This window comes from Gymnoscopelus braueri (genome assembly GCF_963280865.1).
Source record: "Gymnoscopelus braueri genome assembly, chromosome: 5".
NCBI lineage: Eukaryota > Metazoa > Chordata > Actinopteri > Myctophiformes > Myctophidae > Gymnoscopelus > Gymnoscopelus braueri.
The window spans coordinates 52660776-52684772 of record NC_137606.1 but is presented as its reverse complement, the minus strand read 5'-3'; the positions used below and the strand labels follow the sequence as shown (position 1 = coordinate 52684772).

Here is a 23997-nt window from a genome sequence, read left to right as displayed (position 1 = left end):
TCACAACGCGTCGCAACGCGACGCGTTGTGAGCTTGTAGATCTGCTATTTTCAAACATTTTAGTACTTTTACTTTTGGTACTTTAAGTACATTTTGATACCAATACTTTTGTACTTTTACTCAAGTCAATTTTGAATTCCGAACTTTTACTTGTAACAGAGTACTCCTACATTTCAGTATTGATACTTTTACTTAAGTAAAACATTTGAGGTACTTTTTTCCACCACCCACCATAGGACTCGTATCCGTCCAGAGACTTGACGGTCAGCAGTAGGTGTTGGTCCTGCAGATACTCGATCTCAGAGAGGAGGGGCTTCAGGGTGGTCAGCTGCTTACTGGACCAGCCCACGCGCAGGAAGTTGATGTTGTCGCTGCTCTGGCAGTCGTTCTCGTAGCTCTTCTTGAACTCTGACCGGCGTTAAGGGACGGAAAAGGAGGGATTTGTTCTATTGCAATTGAGACCTTGTACGTCCAAAACTGTTACTGTTGCGTTACAAAAGATCTAATATTATTATTATTCAGTCACAAGGTCTTGTTAATGCGTTTCATTGGTTCAATATTTATAAAAACCCACACACAAACTTAACCACTTTCACTTAGCAAAAATTGCAAAAATAGCCAATCTACAAGCCTACAATGCGTTGCGATGGGGCACGTTGTGGGCTTGTAGATCGTCTGTTTTTGCCCGAGAGCAACGATATGGTAGTTAATGTACTATAAGCTTTTACTCGCTTTGGACCTGTGTGTGTGAGTGTGTGTGTGTGTGTGTGTGTGTGTGTGTGTGTGTGTGTGTGTGTGTGTGTGTGTGTGTGTGTGTGTGTGTGTGTGTGTGTGTGTGTGTGTGTGTGTGTGCATCTCACCCTCCAGACAAGTGGAGTAGAACTCGATGAAGAACTTGGTTCTGCTCGCCGTCTTCACAATGGCCTCTATGCTCTCAAACTCAATGTAGGCCTGTTCTGAAGACTTAGGCAGACCTATGGAGAGACAGAGATGGATGGATGGATGGACGGAAGCAGTGGCTTATCCAACGGGCTTGAGGTGCTGAAGCACAGGGCACCAACCTTGGGGGGGGGGGGGCACCAAACGGCGTGAAAAAAAACCCGGCAAAAAACTGCGAAATTTAGAAGCAGTGGCTGCTAAAGGAGCGCTACAACATTAAAACGCGCCGGTGAAGCGTCTGCGCTGCAACCCCCCCCCCCCCCCCCCGCTGACAAAGCTGTCCCGGGGGGCACGAAACCGGGTCCAAGCACCGGGCACCACGAATGGTTAATCCGCCCCTGGACGGAAGGACAGACAAATGGACGGGCGGACGGATTGGAAGATAAAGAATTATGGATAAGAGATAATTAATGGATCATTTGTACATTTGAGAACTGTCTGTGGTGTGTCTGTCTGTCTGTCTTTATGTGTGTGTATGTGTGTGAGAGAGATTGAGAGAGGTGGGGGAGCGAGAGAGAGAGCGAGAGAGAGAGAGCGAGCGAGCAAGAGAACAAGGAAATGTGTGAAAACAGGACAGATCAAACCAGTGGGTGGATTTGAACGTCCACTCTACCTTTTTTGGAGACAAACTGGGAGGTCACGCCCACCTCGTACGTAGCGAACACGGGGGAATGATCGCTGGTCACGATGTCATCGGTACAACCTGACGGGAACAAACAAACCGCTGTGTCATCTGTAGTCTCGCGTAACCAGACAATCAGAGATCTCTCTGCCCACCCACCAAACGGGTCAATTCAGTGCAGGGGCAGAAACTGCGTGGTTTGGAAATGTAAAAACAGTCTTTGCATTGCAGAGCCCATGCAAAGACTTTAGGCCGGTCCTTCATAATTGGGATGGTATCAGGATTGGTTTTCAAAGCAGTGGGGCGTAGGGTTGTTAGCGGCCGTTCTCGCCGCTGTTCTAGCCCCTACATTGAGTTTAGATGTCACCATACGTATCGGTATAGGACCTTCATCAGGTCCCTATGTGACCGAACGTTGGTTCATTAAATAAAGCAGAGAAAAGTGTGCAGGAGTATATATACATTTTTGCAATGAATATGTCATCTGTACAACCTGACAGAACACAAACAAACACACACATCAAACCCTGTCCTGCTCTACACTGCAAAAACCTCATTCATTTAACTCTGTCCCGTGAGGGTCTGTTTTAACACTCAAAAGTTAAAAGAATTTAGGATTCTGCAGTGTATCCCGTCCTTCAACGGTTCCCATGCCGAGTGGTCTCACCGTAGGAGTTACACACGATGTGGGTCTCTGGGTAGGACTTCCACAATATCCTGTCACACCAGGAAGGAACGTTGGTCCTCATCTGGGACAGAGAGAGAGAGAGAGAGAGAGAGAGAGATAAAGCCTTGTTATCAGGACTTCAAAATCTATTAAATTAACCAGAGCAAAATACGTTTTACTTTTATGTACCCGTCTTGTACACAAGGCTTAAAATAAAATAAAAACTGCTTGAACCTTGACATTCTGGTAAGAAGAACCGACATGTTCCTTGAATGGAACAACAGACTGATTATTATTTGGATTTAAAAGTTGTGATATTTTGACTCCAAGGCGTCTTTTTCTGTTCCTCACAACAGAGAGGAGGACATAACAACCCTGATGTCGCGGTAATCTGGAACAAAGGTCAATCCTAATCTCTGTACAACATTGTTGTAGTTTCGTATTTGTCATGGTATATTTGCACAAATACGTAACATGTGTACGTGTATACGGTCTGTCTGTCCTTCGTATATCTCGAGAAACTTTGATCCAATCGACTTTGGGTGAACTGAGGACTTAAAGGAGAACAGTGTGCAGATGAGTGATTCTCCACAACCCTGCAAGCAGCCAAGTTATCAGCCCATTCTCAACGGGCACCAGTGTTGCCAGGTCTTCTTATTATAAGTGACTTTGGGCTTGTTTTCCTGAAAAGTCGCTTGTAAAAATTGGAAAGTTGCGCGTTGCGTTTTCTGGGGCTTGTTTCTAAAGTGTAGTTGCTTATTTGGGCTCACCACGTTAACCCTATACACATCGGCTATTTGAAAATAGCAGATCTACAAGCTCACAACGCGCCTGCAGACGAGTTGTGAGCTTGTAGATCTGCTATTTTCCAAAAATCTTAACAACAATGTGACAAATCCAGAACGTTTTTGAAACATTATACAAAGCTTTTACTTCAGGTCACTGGCACAAAATTGGACAATAAAGTTGGACTGACCAGCTACCCTAGTCGCTCATTATTTTGGGCTGGTTTTCATAGACCTGGTTGCTCGTTTCTCTCGCAAAATCTGGCAACAGTGACGGGTCCTCATTACGTAGTGTGTAGCTTGGGTGCAGTGTGTGTACAGAGTGTGTAGGACTGTATTCGTACCCCTGTGGCTTTCTGTTTCTGCCAGACATACGTATCCCTGGAGCCTCGTTCGTAGCGATAGGTGGGTGGGTACGAGATCTCGTCCTCCGCTGCATGCAGACGCACACCACGCACACCACACACACGCACACACACACACACACGCACACACACACACAGAGGATAATTACAACATTACAATGATTGCGGAAATGTTCTTGTATGCAGAGATGGAAGCGCACAGTTTGTCAGAATAATTATTACACAATTATTACATATTACACATACTCACAAGTCAATGTATACAATCTCACAGCTTTCATTGTTAGCCACTTAACCCATTAAGACCTGAGTTCGATTCTTAAAATCTTTTCTAAATCCTAGCAGATTTTGGAAAAAAAAAAATATATATATATGATTTTTCAAAAATAGCAGATCTACAAGCTCATAGCGCGGCACCAAGCTTGTATATCTGCTATTTTTTAATAGCCAAAGAAATCTAAAGTGACACAGATGCGTTCCAGGTCTTAATGGGTTAAACCATATACTTCGTTGACCTAGGTAACCCTCAAGGCTATATTCAAGGTACGCTAGTATTTCCCTCTACACCAAATGCCTTGGCAGAAAATTGCAGATCCACAAGCTCACAATGCAGTGCAATGCTTGTAAATCAGATATTTTTGCTGAATGTTCACCCCAGAATAGGGACTATTCTAGGCTTCAGTGTGGTTAGAACTGGGTGGAACGACATTAAAAAAAATCTTTTAGGGTCCTGGAGCGGTGTTAATGATTGGTTTTCAAAGATGTGTTATGGGCAGCTGTTGCCGCTGTTCTAGCAACTACTGTGGATTGAGAAATCCAGACAAATGGTAGTCCAGTGGAGATCTCTGAAAAACTACATACACCAAACATAATGACTACTAAATGAGTTGGGACAGATCTTTGCTGAGGAAGCGAAGATCATCGTTATGGCTTTTGGCTGCTGACAGTTAAACTGTACACACTGGAACCCATCTGCACACACAGCACCCTCTGCTGGTTAATGTTCTCTATGTAAAATATTGCAGGCTTTATGTAAGGGCTAAAATGTCATTTAAATAGCATGTTATGTAGACAGATGACAGGTAGTCACCTAGCATCCTATAGTGTGGATAGTTTCAATGTACAGATTATTGATTTTTGGGGGATATTCTACTGTTAGACTGATGATAGGTTCTTGGTTTACCTATGATCCTAGATGACTATTTCTATGGATTTGATGTATTACCTCGTGTTGTCCTTTCTTACTGTAAATCGCTCTTGATTAAGAGCGTCTGCTAAATGCCTAAAACAGTGAATTGTATGCTGTGGGTTCTCATCAGGTTCTCAGCACTGTGGTGTGGAGTCATGGAGGTTCATGGAGGGTCGTGCAGGAGGTGTACCAACCAAAGCGCAAGAAGATCTTGTTCTTCTCTCTCTCCAAGTTCAACTGATCCACCTTCAGCAACGGCTCAAACTCCTTCCTGTTGATGTAGTTCAGAATCTCCTACAAACACACACACACACACACACACACACACACACACACACCCCCACACACACACACACACACACACACACACACACACACACACACACACACACACACACACACACACACACACACACACACACACACACACACACACACACACACACACACACACACACACACACACACAGAGAAGATGTTCCCATTAAATTCCCCCCAAAAATAATTCCAATTTCAATTTCATTGTTATGCCAATTCCCTGATTCCTTGTGTATTCTCGCCCCTTTGTCATCCTTCTTGACTCCTGCAGTTGGTCCTAGGGTGAGCACAGACAACCACGTGTCTCCTCCAACACAAGAGACATAAAAGCCTGCTTCTTTTCACCCAACAGTGAGGAGTTTCACCGCAAAAGGATGTAAATTAACGTGCAGAAGAACATGATATTTCTCTTAGTTCCAAATCCAACTGAACAAGCCTGAATTCCACTATATCCCTGTGTATAATCTGTGTGTACTTTAGATGTGTCATTTATGTCTGCGTGTATTCATTGTCTGTGTGTGTGTGTGTGTGTGTGTGTGTGTGTGTGTGTGTGTGTGTGTGTGTGTGTGCGTGTGCGTGCGCGTTACCTGTATGTCCATATCCAGCCTATAGTTGAGGTCTCCCAGCCAGAACAGGTTTGTGAAGCGCAGTGAGATATCAAAGGAGCTGAGCTGCTTGTCGCCTAGCGACAGCAGACGCAGGATGTCCAGATAGTTCTGGTTCCTCCTGCAAGGGGTCAAGGTCAAGGGTCACATGGTTAAAATCTTCAGTGTTCATTCAACTCTGAGGTTGTGCAAATGCAACCAAATGGACCCGAACGGAGGATTTGATTGTGCAGAGGTCAAACGTGTGTGTGTGTGTGTGTATACCTGGCGATCTTCTCATTGCCTGACGTCAGGTGACAGTTGACGAAGCCAAAAGACGTTCCATTGAACATGAAGGACACACCCACCGCCCCTTTGTTACCTAGGAAACCACCGATACATACAAATACAATATTCACACAAAACATCAATTTGTTGTAAACAATAAAACATAGAACTATAATTTTTATAGGTTTGTTGCCTTCGTCTCCCAGACAGAGAAAGGTAATTGCAACAATGTCCGAACTACAATAAAGATGGAGGTGCATTTAAAGTCCAGTCAGACATTTTAAACCAGTCAACTGGTAGGTGACCTACCTCAGACACCAGGGTCTAAATTTCTCAAATGAAAGAGTTGGGAGTCCACCTTCAACCACTGCAGATGTACTACCGTAAATTTCGGACTGTAAGCCGCGACTTTTTTCCCATTTTTCGACGGCCACTAGGGGACATTCTAAATCTATGGATTTTACAGGTTACAGTCCACCACTATATAAATAAAGTTTATTATTATTATTATTATCTAATGTTGACCCCCCCCCCCCCCCAACCCCCCCGGGGCTCCGCTCCGATCCCCCCCGCCCCCCGCGCACCTCTCGGTCCGCACACCGCTCAGAAAAAAGAACAGAAAAGTATTTTGTTGCGTGTCTAAATCACTTTCTCTTTTATCCCAAATGCGTCCCAATCAGTACCCACCATAGAGGCAAGGCAGGCGGCCGCCTGCCCAACTAAAATCTAGCATCCCCTAGAAAATAAAGTAAAAGACTGAAAAACAGGCAGTGAAAAAAATCTTAAATGCTTAAATGTGGAATAAATAATGGACCTTGATATGAAAAAGGTTGAAAACCAATGGCCTAGAGGAGAGGGGATGAGAGGGGAGAATGAAGAGACGGATAAAAACGACAGAAGAAAGTGGTTGTCTCTAGTACTACACCCTCCCCAATACCGGTTAGGGTTGGCAGTGACAGGGACTATACAGTACATAATATTGTCTCTGTCGGGTGGAAATCTCATAGAGCTTGTAGATCTAGTTTTGTTGCTTTTGTGTGACGCTGTAGGATGAAGATTAGAAGGTCATTCATTTACACCACTGGAGAGAGAGGCTCGCCGCTCGCGTCGCAAAAGCCAGTGTTGTTAATTCAGCCAAAATCATTTGCGTTTCAAATCGTATTGTTTGATCGGCTGGTGATATAACTTTACAGTCACAAGGTATTTATAAACATACTTGTGTGGATGACGGTGACGGAGAATTTTAATGAAGTCTGGATCTGGACGCGCTGCACACTTCTGTGTTGCTCGCACAGACAATGTGTCAGCCCGTACAACATGTGGCGCGCGGCCAAGACCGCGGTCCACGCTCTGCTCTTACTTTTTATTACTGATTTTATGTTAAAACTAAATGTTAAAAAAGGATTGATCAAGTGATATTACTCAAACAGAGAACATAACCTCTCCAGAATCATAGTCAGCAAAGTTTCACAGCGTGCTGGTTAGAAGTGCTGCATAGAACTGCTGGAGTGGAGTACTGGAATGGAGTGCTTTGATCGGAGCGTTTGATCGGCATTTTCGCTGCGATGCGATTCGATCTCAGTATACAGGACAGCAGACAATATCATACAATATGAAAGGAGCTGCGAGCCTGCGACCACCTTGCGAGGAGATGTACGCTACAGCCAATGAGAGCACATTACAGCCACATGGAAGGTCGGTGGACCTGACCACAACAAACAGATCCCCCGCATAGTTACCGTCCAGTCCTGTATTAAGTTAAACATTATTATAAAACAGAATGAGAGTGAGCGAGTGTGCTCAAAGGGGGGCTGTTTATTTGAGACTATTGCACAGAGATAGAGAGAGAGACACACAGAGAGCGAGCGATCTGTGTGTGTGTGTGTGTGTGTGTGTGTGTGTGTGTGTGTGAGTGTGTGTGTCGTTGACGTTGTCTGTGAGTGTTGCCAGATTTTGCGAGAGAAATAAGCAAGAAGGTTTGTGAAAACAAGCCCAACAAATGTGACTATGAGCATTTTTAACCTATATACAAATACATAGGATTTATGAAAATAGCCGATCTACAAGCTCACGTTGTAGATAGGCTATTTTCAAAGAAGAACATATTGGAGAAAAAAAGATGGAAATTGTGGAATATTTCCAAATCCACACAGATCTTGTATGGGGGTCTGTGGCACAACATATTTTCAGAAGGGGGAGGTCTGCAGACAAATATTAATTTGGGGGTCCTTGCCATGAAAATGTTTGAAAACAACTGGTTCAAACAACATTAGGACACAAGGCCAAATAAGCAACTAAACTGTCAAGCAACTTTACAGAAAAAACAAGCCCAAAGTCGCTTATAATAAGCGGACATGGCAACGCTAGTGCTGCGTAAGTGCGTAGCCTACTTGAAGAGAGAGAGAGAGAAAGAGAGAGACGCATCACGGCCCACGGGAGACGTCGATTAAAATGACTTGGAATAAAAACAAATGTATGTATTGGGTCTGATCCTGGATAGCATCTTAGTGAACTATCCTACAGTGTGTAATCCCTGGTCGGGGATCAATCTATATAGTGTGAAAACCACAACGATATATGACAGCCGATTTCAATAAATAAACTCCTGCAGTGTGTAATGCTTAACGATCAGACGACCCCCGACCACTTTAAAAGTCCTTCAGTGTGTACCTACCCTTAATCGAATCGCGGCATCTCTACTTGTTTGTTGAAATGTTAATAAATGGGAGCTTCCCCAAACAGCCATCTCTTTCCCGACAGTCCCCTCTGTGCACGGACCCTTACATATGGTAATTAAACATTAAAACACCCGCAGCTTATAGTCCAGTGCGGCTTATATATGTACAAATCATTCAATTTAGCTGCTGCGGCTTATATTCAGGTGCGCCTTATAGTGCGAAAATTACGGTAGTTATATTGTATTAATTAACATACTCAATACAGATGGGTTAAAATGACCTTATATTCATTAAAATAAGTCTTGTTTTGTATTTTTTTTGTTGCATTAGCACATTTACCAGTGCAGAGACACTAGTAAAACTGAGATTATAAAAAATATATAAAATAATGGTTTATCGATACCCACTTAGATTGACCATCCAACTAAATCTCCAGCTCTGCCTCCCTTAAAATCCTCCCATTAGATTTTTGAGGATTAAAAATTATAAAACGTAAAGAACATCCTCAGTGTTCATTTAACTGAGTGTAAAAAAGGACCTTTTAAAAGTGATAATCTTACTGTGTTGTTACCCAGTAGGGATGGGACTATATGAGAATTTCACGTTTCATTGTGGCCAAAATAATTGCGATTAACATTATTACGTTGGTAATCGAAAACGCTTAAAACTCTTAAATTGACAGTTTTGTTAACCACTTGAACCTCAGCATCCATATTCTGGGGGGAAAATGTGTCAAAAATAGCAGATCTACAAGATCACAACACATCGCAACACGACGCGTTGCGAGCTTGTACATCTGCTATCTTTGGCGAAGAGATTTGGTGTGACGGAAATAAGCAGTACAGAGCCAACTCGGGTGCAGTGCACGATGATAAATTTAAATCTCTGTGATATGATTATTGTGAGCGTTCTTTATACAATTATCGTCCCATCCTTATTACTCAGTATGCCGTGTTCTATTGTTCCCAGTGAGTTCTATCGTTACCCAGTGTGTTCTATTGTTCCCAGTGAGTTCCATTGTTACCCAGTGTGTTGGCGATGCCGGTCTTGACACTGGACACCCCCACGTGGCTGATGCGGTTCTCATGCTCTGGTTTGACCAGCACAGCGATCTTGATGTTCCACAGAGTCTGCACGGCTATCTGGAAGCAAGAACAAAACCAGAGAGAGTCAGTCACATCGCACCCGTCTCCCCATTAGAGCCCGACCCATGCCAGGTTTTTGGTCCAATGGTGATCCCGATTTTGGACCTTTTTAAAGATAATAGTTCCAAATTAAGTACTGAACATATATTAAACTTAAATTAATGAAAAGAACATGTAACTTTAATTATATATGGAACAAGCAACAAAATATAAAATACACACACAAACTGAACTTTAACCATTTAAGGCCTATTCAAAAATGTTGGAAAACTTCAGGTTTGGAAACTTTTTATTTTTTTTGCCTATATTGACATGCCCAAAATAGGGACACCAGGTATGCAAGCCAGCTCTACAAGTGTCCAGATCTACAAGCGTTGTGAGCTTGCAGATCTGCTATTTTCGCACGACGCTGTCATACAATACTAGTATAGGCTATTCATTTAGGAAACAAACATAAAAAAAAGATGAAATATGGAGATGTGAGGTTTCGGCCTCTGGCCGAGCCACCAGGCGTCCCATTCGATTAATAACATTTTATTTGATGATTGCTCAGTCATTCGTTTTGCTCCCAAAACCAAACAACCTGTAAGGCGGACACACCGGTTTGTAGTCCAGCTCTGTCTGTTCTTTCAGGGCGATGCGGAGGCTCTCCACCCACTCCCGGTCACACACCGAGTTCTCCTGGGTGCCGAACACGTACAGGTCGTGCGGGATGGTGACGGTCATCTCGTCCAGCGTTTTGCCCAGGCCGCGGCACAGTACCCACGATGCCACCGACTTAGGGGCGGGAACAGAACCTACAGAAAAAAATGACCAGAAATAAAAACATGACATTCTTAACTCTTAGACCCTATATACTTAGTTGACTGGGTTCCCCAGTGCTGTGTGTGTGTGTGTGTGTGTGTGTGTGTGTGTGTGTGTGTGTGTGTGTGTGTGTGTGTGTGTGTGTGTTTGTGTGTGTGTATCTCACCCATATTCCAGGTGCCGATGAAGACAGAGATCATGTCAGGTTCATCCTGGTTGGAATGTTTGTTCTTCATGAGCTGCAGCAACTGACAGAATGCCTCCCGCTTCTACACAAGCGCGCACACGCACACGCACACGCGCACACACACACACACACACACACACACACACACAGATATTAGCTTGTGTGGTGTAAAATACCGTAAAGATCAGTCCCTTGTATTGTGTTCTATCTACTGTATATTTGAGAGGTTGGTCACTTCTCGTGTGTGTGTGTGTGTGTGTGTATCCAGTGTTTTACATTGCATGTATTAGCATGTTTCGTGTGCAGGTGTGTTTCTGTGCATGGCTGCACGTGTGCATCCATGGGTGCTAAATGTACCGCCTGCACGCGTGTGTGTGTGTGTGTGTGTGCACACCTTGGCGCTGGCAAAGATGAAGTCTTTCCTCTGACTCTTGTCTTTCTCCTTCTCAAACACGATGCCCAGTTTATTCTGCACCCGCTGAGACTTGATCAACTGACGAACTGATGGAAAGAGAGCGAGAGAGACAGAGAGAAAAGGCGAGTGGGGGGGGGGGGGGGGTCTTAAACTTCATTACGGTCTAGTAGACAGGTCCTAGGATTTTTTATATGGTTGTTATAATTTTACATTTGCATCAGTTGTACTTTTACATTAAAAAAGTGCTTCATAAATCAAATATATATATAATATAATATATTATTATTAATAAGAACACATCATGTGAGAATAGAACAGTAACTTTTCTGTGACCTATGCAGGGTTTTCATGCATAGTTTAATATATTCTGGGACATTTCGTCGATTGTGTTCGCGCGTATGTGGCCGGTCATCTACAGTTTGGGACGTTTTTTATGACAGAAGCCAGAAAATATTCCCTCTGGACATTCGGGCTGGATGTCTTTCCCTCTCTCTTGTCACACATCACACTTTAAAATCTCAGTATGACCACGTGTGTGTGTGTGTGTGTGTGTGTGTGTGTGTGTGTGTGTGTGTGTGTGTGTGTGTGTGTGTGTGTGTGTGTGTGTGTGTGTGTGTGTGTGTGTGTGTGTGTGTGCGCGCGTGCGCGTATGTGTGTTCTCACTCTTGTCGTGTGTGTAGGTGGTCCAGTCCTCCTGACTGTCCTTCATCTTCTTCATCACCACTAGTCTTCCTCCCTCCACGTCCACAGACAGCGTGTGTTTCTGACTCTTGCCGATCTTCGTCAACTCTGCCAAGTAGACGTCTAACTTCACCTGTGTGGTGGAAAGAGAGAGATATGAGTTACACACACTTCTGATGTGTTTGTGTGTGTGTGTGTGTGTTGAAGCCAGACTAATATATCGGTTTTCAAAAACAGCAGATGTAAAAGCTTATAACAGACTCAGGGTCATCTATTTTTGAATCTTCTATTTTTCAAATTGATTAGAAATGACTGATTTTGCACTTTTGACAAAATATCGGTCAAAACAATGGGTAATCCACGGTCTAGGACTCCCAACAATCAGTTCGACATCAGACCTAAAAATCTGGCATAGGTCGGGCTCTAATGTGAGCGTGTGTATGAGAGAGAGAGCATGGGAGTGCATGCAGTGGTGGAAAAAGTACTGACATTTTCACAGGTAAAAGTATCAATACTGCAATGTAGAAGTACTCTGTTACAAGTAAAAGGCCTGTGTTCAAAATGTTACTTGAGTAAAAGTACAAAAGTAATGGCATCAAAATATACTTAAAGTACCGAAAGTAAAAGTACTAAAATGTTTGAAAACAGCAGATCTACAAGCTCACAACGTGTCGCATCGCGGCGTTGTGAGCTTGTAGATCTGATATTTTCAAATAGCCTCGGTATAAAATAGGGCTGAAGTGGTTAATGTATGTTTTATAATATAATAATTTATATCTGCAAAGTAACTAGTAACTAGAGTTTTCAAATAATTGTAGTGGAGTAAAAGTACAATATTTGCCTCTGAAGTAAAAGCACTGAAAATTGGAAATACTCCAGTTTAAGTAAAAAATACCTCAAAATTGTACTTAAGTACAGTACTTGAGTAAATGTACTTAGTTTCTTTACACCACTGAGTGCATGCAACAATACTGTTGTTGAACGCAGTTCAGGCCATACCACCACCTCGCCACCAGGGGTCTCCGTTTCAAAAGTAGTGAATTTCAAGGCATTTCTTTGCTGTCACAGTGCACATTCATCTAATCTAAGCATTGGAACAGAACACACGTTCATAAATAATTGTTTAAAACTGTCAAAGATCACAGGAATCGCAAAAGAGACGGTGCCATTTTCCTGAAACGTCCGTTTGACAGGATGTGTGACTGACAGGCAATTTGTCGAAGCCGGATAAAATCAGCTGAGATTTCCGTTCTGCGGTGCGTTATCAGGCCTTGTGGCGAGCGGTCGTTAGAGGATTAATCCGTTGCCGTTATCTCTCATCTCTCTGCTCTTCTCAGCAACGTTCCGTTTCCTCAACAAACAGGAAGTAGCTGAATCAGTACATACTGCCTCGTCTAACACGTAATGACCCCCTTGTTCTCCACCTTCATTACACTTTCTCTCCTTCTCTCTCGCCACCCTTTTCACCGTGCTTCCTCCCTCTCTCCCTCTCCGTTTATTCACCTTTACACGATCTTTCCCTCATTATATTAACCACGGTAACCCTGGCTTCCGTATTTGCATCAACTTTTCAAGATTTGCCAAAACCTTTCTGAATTCTTCTGAAAATAGCCGATCTACACTCTCGTTGTGAGCTTGTACTGTACATTACAGTCATTTAGCAGACGCTTTTATCCAAAGCGACTTACAATAAGTGCATTCAACATAGGTAGGGAACGAAACTACTAATCACCAGAAGTCTTAAGTGCATTTTCTGCTAAAACAAGCAACCAAGAGTATACCTAGCGCTAAAGTAAAAGTGCAATATATCAGCTACATACTTTCTTAAACAGATTAGACAAAATAGCAAAATCAAATGAGGAAGATCTAAAACAAATAAGTGTATCGACTAAACAAGATCCAATAAAACAATACAACAATAAAACAAGAGTTCGTACAACTAGTTAACAAGAAGTAGGCCAGGCAAAGAGGAAGGGTAGTGTTTCCTGAAGAGGTGGGTTTTCAGCCTGCGGCGAAAGATGGGCAGTGACTCTGCTGCCATGACATCAGTGGGAAGTTCATTCCAAAAAAGTCGTGACCGTGTAGATCGGCCAGAAGGACCAGATCGGCCAGGAGGACTGTAGCTCGGCTAACAGGGCTTGAGCGGTTAACCTAACCCACCCAAATCACTCGCACGCACGCACGCGCACACACACACACACACACACACACACAGGAAACAGGAGATATCTCCTGACCTGTGGGCCGCATGGCTTGAGAACCATTGGTTCCCATAAGGCTTCTCTCTCTCAGCTGTGTATCAATGGCTCATCTGTCATGACAGTGCAAAGGGAACTAGTCACTGATTTGCTTATGAGTCAACTGTCTGAGGAGGAGGAGGGGGGGGGGGTCAGAGGTCACAGAGTCATCGGGTTAAGAGAATCCCTGAGGGTCTGTGGCGCTGTGTGACTGAACTCATTGCCTCGTTCTTCTTTTCTTCCTTTGGAAGTTCCTCTGACACGAGTTGATCTCAGAACTGACGCACGATTGTCTGCAGCACTCACTAGCGTAAGGGGGGGGGGGGGGGGGGGGGGGGTTACTAATCACATGCATGAGTCTGTTGCAATACGTAGTCAAACCACTGATATGCCTCCAAAACTCGATTGCACCCAAAAAAAATAATAATCAAACAAAAAGTCAAACGGTCAGCCAGGTCACTGGAGGTTGATTTTAATGTTCCGTATGAGGTCACAGGAAATACATCGCAAACATTCCTCTCCCCCCCCCCCCCCCCCCCTGTTCCACATCGACTGTGATGAAAGACTTCCTGGAAAGAATTAAGGGACGGATGACATCACATCCTTACAATAGCGATCACGTTCTGTCCAGAACGTGTGAAATATAGCATGCTGAAGAGTAATACAATTACAGCACTGGTTCTCAAACGTTCTAGAACGGGCCGTGACAACATTTTAGGAAGCTAATTCTGGTTGCGTATAGAAAAAGTTGAAAAATGGAGATACAAGGTTTCTGCCTGACAGTGATGATATGATCAAAACAGAGATTTTTTCCCAGTGGTTTCCTCATCCTCCACATATCGACGGTGACAACAGTGTTGATTAATATGTACGGCTTCCCTGGGACACTTGGGTTCACTTTCATTTCTCTGTCACTCTAGCTTGGTTTAAGGTTAAAGAAAACCCGCCACTTCACCGAGTAGATGACCGAGAAATTCCCAGCAGAGGCAGGAACAAAACAACAACTTGAGTCCCAAATCAGTTTTTAGTCAAGTCGAGAGCCTAAATGTAGAGTAGCAGGTCAAGTCCATGTCAATTTAGTCATGTCCCATGTAAAGTCTCAAGTTTAAATGTAAAAAAGCAAAAAACTAACATGAGTCAAGACCAATAGCAGTATTAAATGAAAGATATCTTAAATAACATCTAAACCAGTGGTTCCCAACCTTTTCTTTCCTTGTAGCCCCCCTTCTTACATCTGACAAAAGCTGAGACCCCCCCCCCCCAAACGTGCATACACACATACAGTTCTCTTACAATGGATAGAAGATAATTGCTGATCTACAAGCTCACAATGTGTTGCTATATGACACGTTGTGAGCTTGTAGTATTTTTTTAAACTTTGAAAACATTTGTTTTAATGATAATTTTGTGCAACATGTTTAACATTTCTAAAAGTCAAGCCTTAAGTCACTAGAAGTCACAAGTAAATACAAGGTTCAAGGTGTTCTTTATTGTCACATTGTTTTATAGAACTATAACTTGAATCAGACTTGATGCCAAGTCACATGACCTGAATCCGCACCTCTGACCCCAGTACAGGGCTGTGTGCGTGCGTGCGTGCGTGCGTGCGTGTGTGTGTGTGTGAGAGTGCGCGCGTGTGCGTACCTCAAATGCCTGTACAGGAATGGCTTTACTGTGACGTGTGGAGAGAGGAACCGGAGAGCTAGGAGAGGACAAACTCATGTCCTGGAGAGCTTTCAGAGCCTAGAGAGAGAGGAAGACAGGCAGAGAGAGAGACAGAGAGAGGAAGACAGGCAGAGAGAGAGACAGAGAGAGGAAGACAGGCAGAGAGAGAGACAGAGAGAGGAAGACAGTCAGAGAGAGAGACAGAGAGAGTCGTTAGCAGCAAGGAAACCATTTACGTTTCCTCCTTTTGATTAAGGAGTAGCAAAAGGAGGAGGGGTCAATGACATCACATTGTGCGGTGGTACAAACAAGCTAGCCCTCAGGAGGGAGAGGGGCTTTGTTCCAATCGCAAATCCTATGAACTGGTGTAGCAGAGTAGCCCTGCCTGATGCCCAGAAGTATAGGATCTCCCTTGAACAGAGGGGAATCCCCTTTGTGTGAACGGTAGATGCTTGTTTTTCCCAATGCGGGAGACCCGGGTTCAAATCCAGATGGTTATTACATTGGCGCCGTGATCAGGGTGGGGGTCAAAGGGGGTGAATGCAAGAGTAGCCCTGCCCATAGCCCAGAAGCCTGATATATATCCCTTGGTACTTTGAGTTGTTGGTTAGAAACTATAGATATTTTGTGCCAAGGTTGAATATATATTTCTCAGTGGCAATGAGATAGTGAAAGGAAAGGGGGAGGGGAATTCACTTTTCTACATTCACCCAGGAGATAGAACGCTCAGACGGCCCTTTTGATCAATGGGGAGCCATTAGGGCATTGGTTCTCAAAGTGGGGTCCGGGGACCCCCAGGGGTCCTTGAGTGGGTTGCAGGGGGTCCCCAGATAAATGACGGATAGTTAGGAACCAAATGGACCCTTATGTGGTTGTAACTCTGAGAGTGCACAAATGGAACCAAATGGACCCTTACGGGTCCATTTGTACACTCTCAGAGATATGGTGGTCCGTGGTCTAATGTAGGGGTTCTCAAAATGGGGTCCAGGGACCCCCATGGCCCTATACATATATCAGCTATTTTCAAAACATCTTGACTTTCTTTGGAAATGTCTGAATATTTTTGAAAAAGTTCACCCCACAAATCGTGTATGGGGCTCCGCGGCCAAATACACATCAATTTAGGGGTCCTTGGCATGAAGAAGTTTTGAGAACCACTGCATTAGGGGATAAGTGACTTACGGTGACATTTTGACACATAGATGGACGAGCCGAGGCTTGACCTGGTGACCCTTCTGGTTACCAGATGACCTCTCTACCCACTCGGCTATGGCTGCCCCAGGAGTCGCAGTGAAAACCTTTTATCAAATGGGTGGAACTGTCGCAGTGGCTGTATTATAGATAGACACATGATGATGTGTTATATAGCCTCTGTGTTGTATCATAGCCTCCGTGTTAGGTAGAAACAGGCTCTGGTTTTTGTATAAAAGGTTGGGGTGGGCGGTACTGCTTGGAAATGCAACCAGAGGTGAGATTCTAACCACTCAAACCTGATATACTTCGTTGACCGGGGATCTACACTTGATCCCCTCCTTTTCACCAAATCACTGTGCTGAAAATAACAGATCTTCTACACGCTCGGATTGGGCGAGCTTGTCGAGAGGCCATTTCCGACTAATGTCTACCCCAGAATAGTGACGCTAGGGTTTATAGTAACTAAAAATGAACCAGTTGCTGGAAAAAGAAGCAGACAAAAGGAAGGTGGCTAAAACAAAAATGTGTGAGACTTGGCCAGACATGTTTGGTGCAACAGTAGAAGCCCCCCCCCCCCCCACCAACGACAGTTCCCAGACGTTTTCTTCTCGAGACCCCAAAAAGATACATCTGGTGTCTCCCGGGGACCCCAAACTTAACAAAAAAGTACATTATGAATTAAGCACCGATCTACAAGCTAAAAGTGCGTCGCAATGCGACGTCCTCTCTCTCTCCTCCGTTGCGTTGTTGACCCCTGGGGCCCCAGACAGAGGCGGGGTCCCAGCCTGGAGCACTCGAGTCATGCTAGGCTACAGATGCAGCCAGCGGGAGCTCTGGACAGATGATCCATCATAAAGATAGGGTTATCTAAACACTAAGCAACAGCTGTGTGTGTGAAAGAGAAAGAGACAGAGAGGAGAGAGAGAGAGAGATTCCAACCAACATGCAGAGCACAAAATGTGCCCTTGCGCATGGACCCATTTTTCCGCAATTTTTCCTACGAGTTGCACTCTGTATTTTACTGTGTTTAGTATGCATGGTTGCGTGCACTGTCTGTACCTTCTTTTCTATGGAGGACAGCAGGTCTTTGAGAATGGCCAGCTTGGTCACCAGGTTCTCCAGCTCCTGGTCTCCACCTTGATTCACAGACTGATGGAAACACACACACACACACACACACACACACACACACAAATTATAGATTGGAGCGGAGCTAGGAAAGACAAGTCTAGCCTGAGCTACACGGTACCATGGTATGAAGCGGCAAGAATAGCCGATCTACGACCTATCTACATTTGTTAGTTTTTATGTCTTCCTGATGATGGCCCTGTTTGCTACACGATGTCACATGATAACTAATGCCTAGTTTATACTCCGTCAAATGACAAAAATGGCCGTGCTACAACCTCACAACGTGTCATGATACATCGTGTAGCAAACAGGGCCATCATCAGGAAGACATAAAAACTAACAAATGACGGAAGTAAAAGAGAGGGGGGGGGGGGAACAGCTCCAAAACAAATGACATCAGATGCAGACAAAGGTCACACGTCTGATTCAAGGACACCAAGGAAATCCTGAGCAAAATGGAAGTTAAAAGGGTCTCACATTCTAGAGGTGTTTACATACGGGAGCATGACGAATAAGCACTCAGAAAATGCATTAGCAAACATTTAGCTGGCATCCCTTCACTGCTGCATAAGGGGCCCCTGGTTGGTCTGCACTGGACCTTGTTGGTATGGCTGGTATAGGGTGTTTTTCAATTTAACCCATTAAGACCTGAGGCGATTCTTAAAAATGTTTTCTAAATCCTAACAGTTTTTTGAAAAAAAAATCTAAACGTATTTTTTTCAAGATTTTTCAAAAATAGCAGATCTACAAGCTCATGGCGCGGCACTCGGTGCCGCGCCATCTTTCGACTTTTTGTGCTATCCGTATCCGGATAATTCTACTGTACTATGCACCTTGGTGAATTGTATCATTAATTTATCAAATAAATCGCACAGGCTCATGGGGCTGCATCCTGGGGCAAGAGGCTCCATGTGATGTCGGTGGCAACATGTTATTGTTCCAGACAAAATTGTTCGATTGGAAAATACTTTGTCTTGGTAAAATGAAGGCGCTGTCTGTGGTTCTGAAACACTGTCACACGTTTCCCTCGGAAGGGCTGGGGATCAGTAAACCTGGTCATAGCCCTGGGCACGACAATGTCTAATCTGGCCCTGCGTGTAATATTTTGTGTAAAAGGCTGGGTGTCCACCAAAACATCTCTTCCCAGCTGAAAACTCCAGGCGCTTGTCTAAAAAATGCTTTCCCAACGCCCGAGTTGAAAATGTTTCAACTGCTGACAAGCAGGTGTGAACGCGCTAGCGCAAAGCAGACGTTCCAAAAATGTTTGCCCCCAGAATAGGGACGCTATATAGGTGGTTAAATGTGGTTAAAGAAACACCCAGAAATGTTCTGTGCAAAAACACCTCAACCCTCTGAGACCACAGCAGTTCCTGTATGTCATATCGTCTATGTCGGGTGGAACCCTGTTAAAAACTGTTACTTTTCAGGATAAAAAAAAAAGCAAAAGTAGCAGCTTGTGGATCATCTACTTTTGATATTTTTGTGTTACGCTGTAGCATGATCAAATATTCATTTACGAAAAAAGACAAAAAGTTATAATATGGAGATAAGAGGTTTCTGCCCAAAAACAACGATAATGTTGGTCTTTGTCGTTAAAATAACACAACAACAAATAGCTCTTTTTACGACAAGAACTAAAGTGAACCGTACCGTGCCATGAAACCTATTTCACGGGTTCGTTTCCATTATGCTACGGCTGGGTTTCAGATACGGTTCTCAGAGCCTAAATTTGGGCCCTGCTCGGGGAGGTAGTGCTAAAGCCTGAGTTCTGGGAAACCCAAAACTCAGAACTTATCATTTCAAAATGATACGAGCTGATGGTGGCTATAATGGAAACGTTAGCAAAAAAGCCAGCACACCACTTCTGAAAGGTTTCAGGTTATGGAAGGTTCTGGGTTACCTTTCAAAGAGCCGCCCCCCCCCCCCCATAAAAAAAAAAGCTCACAGCTGTCGTTTTGGTCTTTGGCCTCTATTGTTGTAGACATTTGAATAACAACGCTCTATTATGCTGCAATAACGCTTGTTTTCAGTATTTTCACGCTCTGTTACAGTTGGTTTGCAATGTGGGGCCCTAGGGACCCCCAGGGGTCATTTAAAGGGCTTCCAGGGGGGCCCCCAGCTAAAATGACTGATAGTTACTGAAGGACCCAAATGGACCCCTTATGGGTTTGTAACTCAGAGAGTGGTCAAATGAAACCAAATGTACCATTACGAGTCCAATTGGTTCTATTTAACTCTCAGGGTTGAATTGACACAGAGGGTTTTACATTTTAACCCATTAACTCATTCACTGCCACAATTATTGCTGGCCGCGTTTGCCCACTGCCAGAGATTTTTCATCGAAAAAAAAAAGTACTCAGGAGCCGAGATACAGAATTTTTAAGTTTTAAGTTAACAAGGAAGTGGATGGGAGTCTAGATCTTTAAACAATCATATCTCATTGGTCTTTGGGTCAAATTTGAAACAAAAACTAAAAAAAAAAATTACGTTTTTTACGTCAGTGGCAGGATTGGTAAACGGGAGAAATTACGTTTTTTACGTCAGTGGCAGTGAATGAGTTAAGACCTGGAACGCATCTGTGTCACTTTAGATTTCATTGGCGATTCAAAAATAGCAGATATACAAGCTCATGGCGCGGCACCGAGTGCCGCGCCATGAGCTTGTAGATCTGCTATTTTTGAAAAATCTTGAACATTTTATTTTTTATTTTTTTCAAAAAACTGTTAGGATTTAGAAAACATTTTTAACCCTTTAAGACCTGGAATGCATCTGTGTCACTTTTTGATTTGAGCTAAAAAAAGCATTATTTTACACTTTTGGCTATTCAAAAATAGCAGATCTACAAGCTCATAGCGCGGCACCGAGTGCCACGCTATGAGCTTGTAGATCTGCTATTTTTTTTTATCTTGAAAATTTGTGCAAATCTTTGAATATATATATTTTCTAAGCGAACATTTGTAACTCAAATCTTTGCTTCTGGGACCCCCTGGAACAACACATTTTGAGATGGGGATCCGCGGCCAAATACATATACATTTTTGGGGTCCTTGACATGAAAAAGTTTGAGAACCACTGACATAGCAACATACGTTTTTTTCTAAAAACTGTTAGGATTTAGAAGACATTTTGTAGAATCGGAACCTCAGGCCTTAATGGGTTAAGAATCGCCTCAGGTCTTAATGGGTTAAGAGAGAGTAGAAAGATGACACGGAGTGACCGGTCCCCGGATCAGATTCAAACTCAGGATATCCGGAGTTACGCGGTCAGCCCGCCAAACGGGTCCCACCGCCCAGGGGATGCACGAAGGTCGACTTTTCTCAACACCTGATATTGTTGACATAATTTGCAGACACATCCCCGGGTCTGGGAGCTTCAGTGCGACCACTATTTATATGAGCGAATCGTTGGAAACAAGAGAGAACGGCGGCCGTGTTTCTCTATAAGCCCCGTGTGTACAACAGAAACAGGAAGGGAAGACAATGGCACGTCATGTGACTGTTTACAGATGCAACAGAGAGCAACGACAGTCAGCGCAAACACGGAAAAGGGAAAAAAAAATACACAAATGGACACGCAAAATACGACCAAAACCCATGCATGTGGGTCAGTAAATACACACATACGGTACACACACAATTTGTTGCCCAAGGATAATGCTAGCACAGGATATAGTGTGTCTGTCTGTCTGTCTCCAGGAACTGTTATTCTCTCCTGGAGACAAAGAGCTCTTTCCTCATGACCCCAATGTACTCAGGAGCACTATGTGTGTGTGTGTGTGTGTGTGTGTGTGTGTGTGTGTGTGTGTGTGTGTGTGTGTGTGTGTGTGTGTGTGTGTGTGTGTGTCCACGTGTGCATGACTGTCTGCCTATAAACTCTGCTGGGGGAAATTCACAAGAGGACTGTGTGGTTTTTGCCTCCGCTGAACCCATGCAAATAACGCGAAAACAAACCTTTTTATTCTAAAAGGGAATCTCTATATCTTTTATTTGCATCTCAGAATGTGTCAGGTGTGTCCAGACTTCAGTACAGAAGCTTTCAGCCTGCAGTGTCCTGGCCTGGTAAACCATCCCGGTTGTCTATATAAACCTACTGTAACCTTTCTTTGGGGGGTAATTTGACCACGAATAGAACAATTCTAATTAGAAGCCGCGTCAGAATAATACTTGCCCAATGCCCACACACGTTACCAAAACAACAATTCATGATAAGATAAATAAGGAATGCCATTATGTTCATTGACACATTGTACATATATATATATATATATATATATATATATATTACTATAGACTATAGTCGTTTCTTTTAGGGGGAAAAGAATAAAAAAATAAAGATTCTTTTTTTTCTTTCTTTTTTTTTCACACAGAACCATAGATAACGTGTTCTAAAGATGTACTGCTCCATTCACTTCCTGGTTAAAGTATTTGGCAAGTATTCTGTATCTCGGCTCCTGTGTTTAGATGTAATTTTGGCGAAACATGCCATTTTCAACTGGTTGCAATTATGGAACGATTTTTCCGATTCTACAAGACCCCTGTGTGTGTAATGAGGGGATCACCTTGAGGACGGTGATCACGGAAAATATTTTGTGACTACTTGAAAAGGTAAAAGAAAACGTTAAAAACCCGCTTAAAAAAATCTCTGGCACAAGATTGCACTTTAAGGTGCAATCTTGTTGTTATACTGTGCATTACTGCTCTGTTCATAACGCTCCCCACTCTTTCCGTGGTGATGCTTTTGGTGAATTCCTTCATGAATAGTCCAGTTTCCAGATTAAGCCGAACTGAAAGTAACATTTTAGCTTGATGTGGAGCCGCTCTGCTCAACAAGTGAACTTGTCAAATATTATTTTCAGACAAAAAGAGCGTCAAATTGCGATGGTTGAGGCGATTGGCCGTAATGAAATGAACCATTTTGATTATTACACAGGTATTGTCGATTTCAGGCTTTTGCTATGACAGTGACAGACGGTGAAAGTCAAAGATGCATCAGCACACCATTTAGGCTATACGTTGCTACATGGATAACCGCAATCAAGACACAAAATGAGGGCAAACGGCACTCAGCGTGTTTGCACTGGCATCATTAGCGCAACATCTTTTATGAATCGGACATTAAGCGAAAAGCGGACGCAATTGTGCTATCTAATTGTGCAACTAACGGTGCTTTCAGCGGGTGCGTGCATTCTTAAAGTTATATTTTTTTGATTGAATACTTTATTAGACAGAAATGTAAACAGCACGAGGTATACAGTTAAGACATTTAGGCTAAAAGGATAACACAAAAAAGTCCAGGGGACTTGTTTCCTCTGTGGTCCTATGTATGCAATTCATCAACAAATACAGAAATACATATCATCAACAAATACAAATCATTATATGTACAAAAGAGAAAAATGAAAATGTGAATGTGCTGCTGTATATAAAGAACACCTCATCTCACTATTCTTCTTACCAAGGATGTGTAAGACCCACCCACCCACCCACACCCACATACCTGTTGGATCATCTTGGAGACCATAAAGGCACTCTGCTGATCAAATACTTTAGACAGAATCTCCAGTCCAGACAGAACCTTATCCACCTCTCTGTATGAGGTGGAGGGAGAGAGAGAGAGAGAGAGAGAGAGAGAGAGAGAGAATAAGAGGTGTGTAAGAAACATACAGTACACAAGTCTATGTTTGTATGTGCACACATGTGTAAAAAAGTGTGTGCCATTGCAGTGAATTTACACGTCCGTATTCTTGTGCATGCGTATGTCTTCCCACCCGTGCATTTGTGTGTATATACTCTGTGTGCCTACAGTAGGTGTGTGTGTGTCCTGTGTGTCCTGTGTTAATGAAAATTAATCGTCTCGTAAAATGTCATGATCTGTGTGTGTGCGTCTCACCCGTTGAGTCGTTTACAGGAGGCCACCAGGGTCTTGTTGAGGTGAGGCAGGGCGCAGGCCCCCTGTTTGACAGCCTCCAGGTCCAGAGCGTAGCTGCCTTTCAGGTACTCATGAGAGATGGTGCTGAGACCGTTAGCTGCCGGACAGCTGGAACACGAACACACACACACACACACACACACACACACACACACACACACACACACACACACAC

General features: G+C 43.5%; 1 protein-coding gene across 1 annotated transcript in view; it reads right to left on the bottom strand.

The window, feature by feature from the left end:
* inppl1a (inositol polyphosphate phosphatase-like 1a) overlaps positions 1-23997 on the bottom strand; it is a 73105-nt gene that overhangs the window by 14612 nt on the left and 34496 nt on the right. The window contains exons 5-21 of the mRNA XM_080428661.1: positions 23784-23930; positions 23391-23481; positions 17823-17912; positions 15549-15647; positions 11650-11800; positions 10966-11072; positions 10551-10653; positions 10181-10377; positions 9460-9577; positions 5755-5851; positions 5473-5611; positions 4762-4861; positions 3358-3446; positions 2229-2310; positions 1553-1642; positions 861-974; positions 232-408 (exon numbers count right to left, since the gene is read on the bottom strand). Coding sequence (XP_080284787.1) covers positions 232-408; positions 861-974; positions 1553-1642; positions 2229-2310; positions 3358-3446; positions 4762-4861; positions 5473-5611; positions 5755-5851; positions 9460-9577; positions 10181-10377; positions 10551-10653; positions 10966-11072; positions 11650-11800; positions 15549-15647; positions 17823-17912; positions 23391-23481; positions 23784-23930 — 1991 coding nt within the window. The remainder of the gene's footprint in view (positions 1-231; positions 409-860; positions 975-1552; positions 1643-2228; positions 2311-3357; positions 3447-4761; positions 4862-5472; positions 5612-5754; positions 5852-9459; positions 9578-10180; positions 10378-10550; positions 10654-10965; positions 11073-11649; positions 11801-15548; positions 15648-17822; positions 17913-23390; positions 23482-23783; positions 23931-23997) is intronic.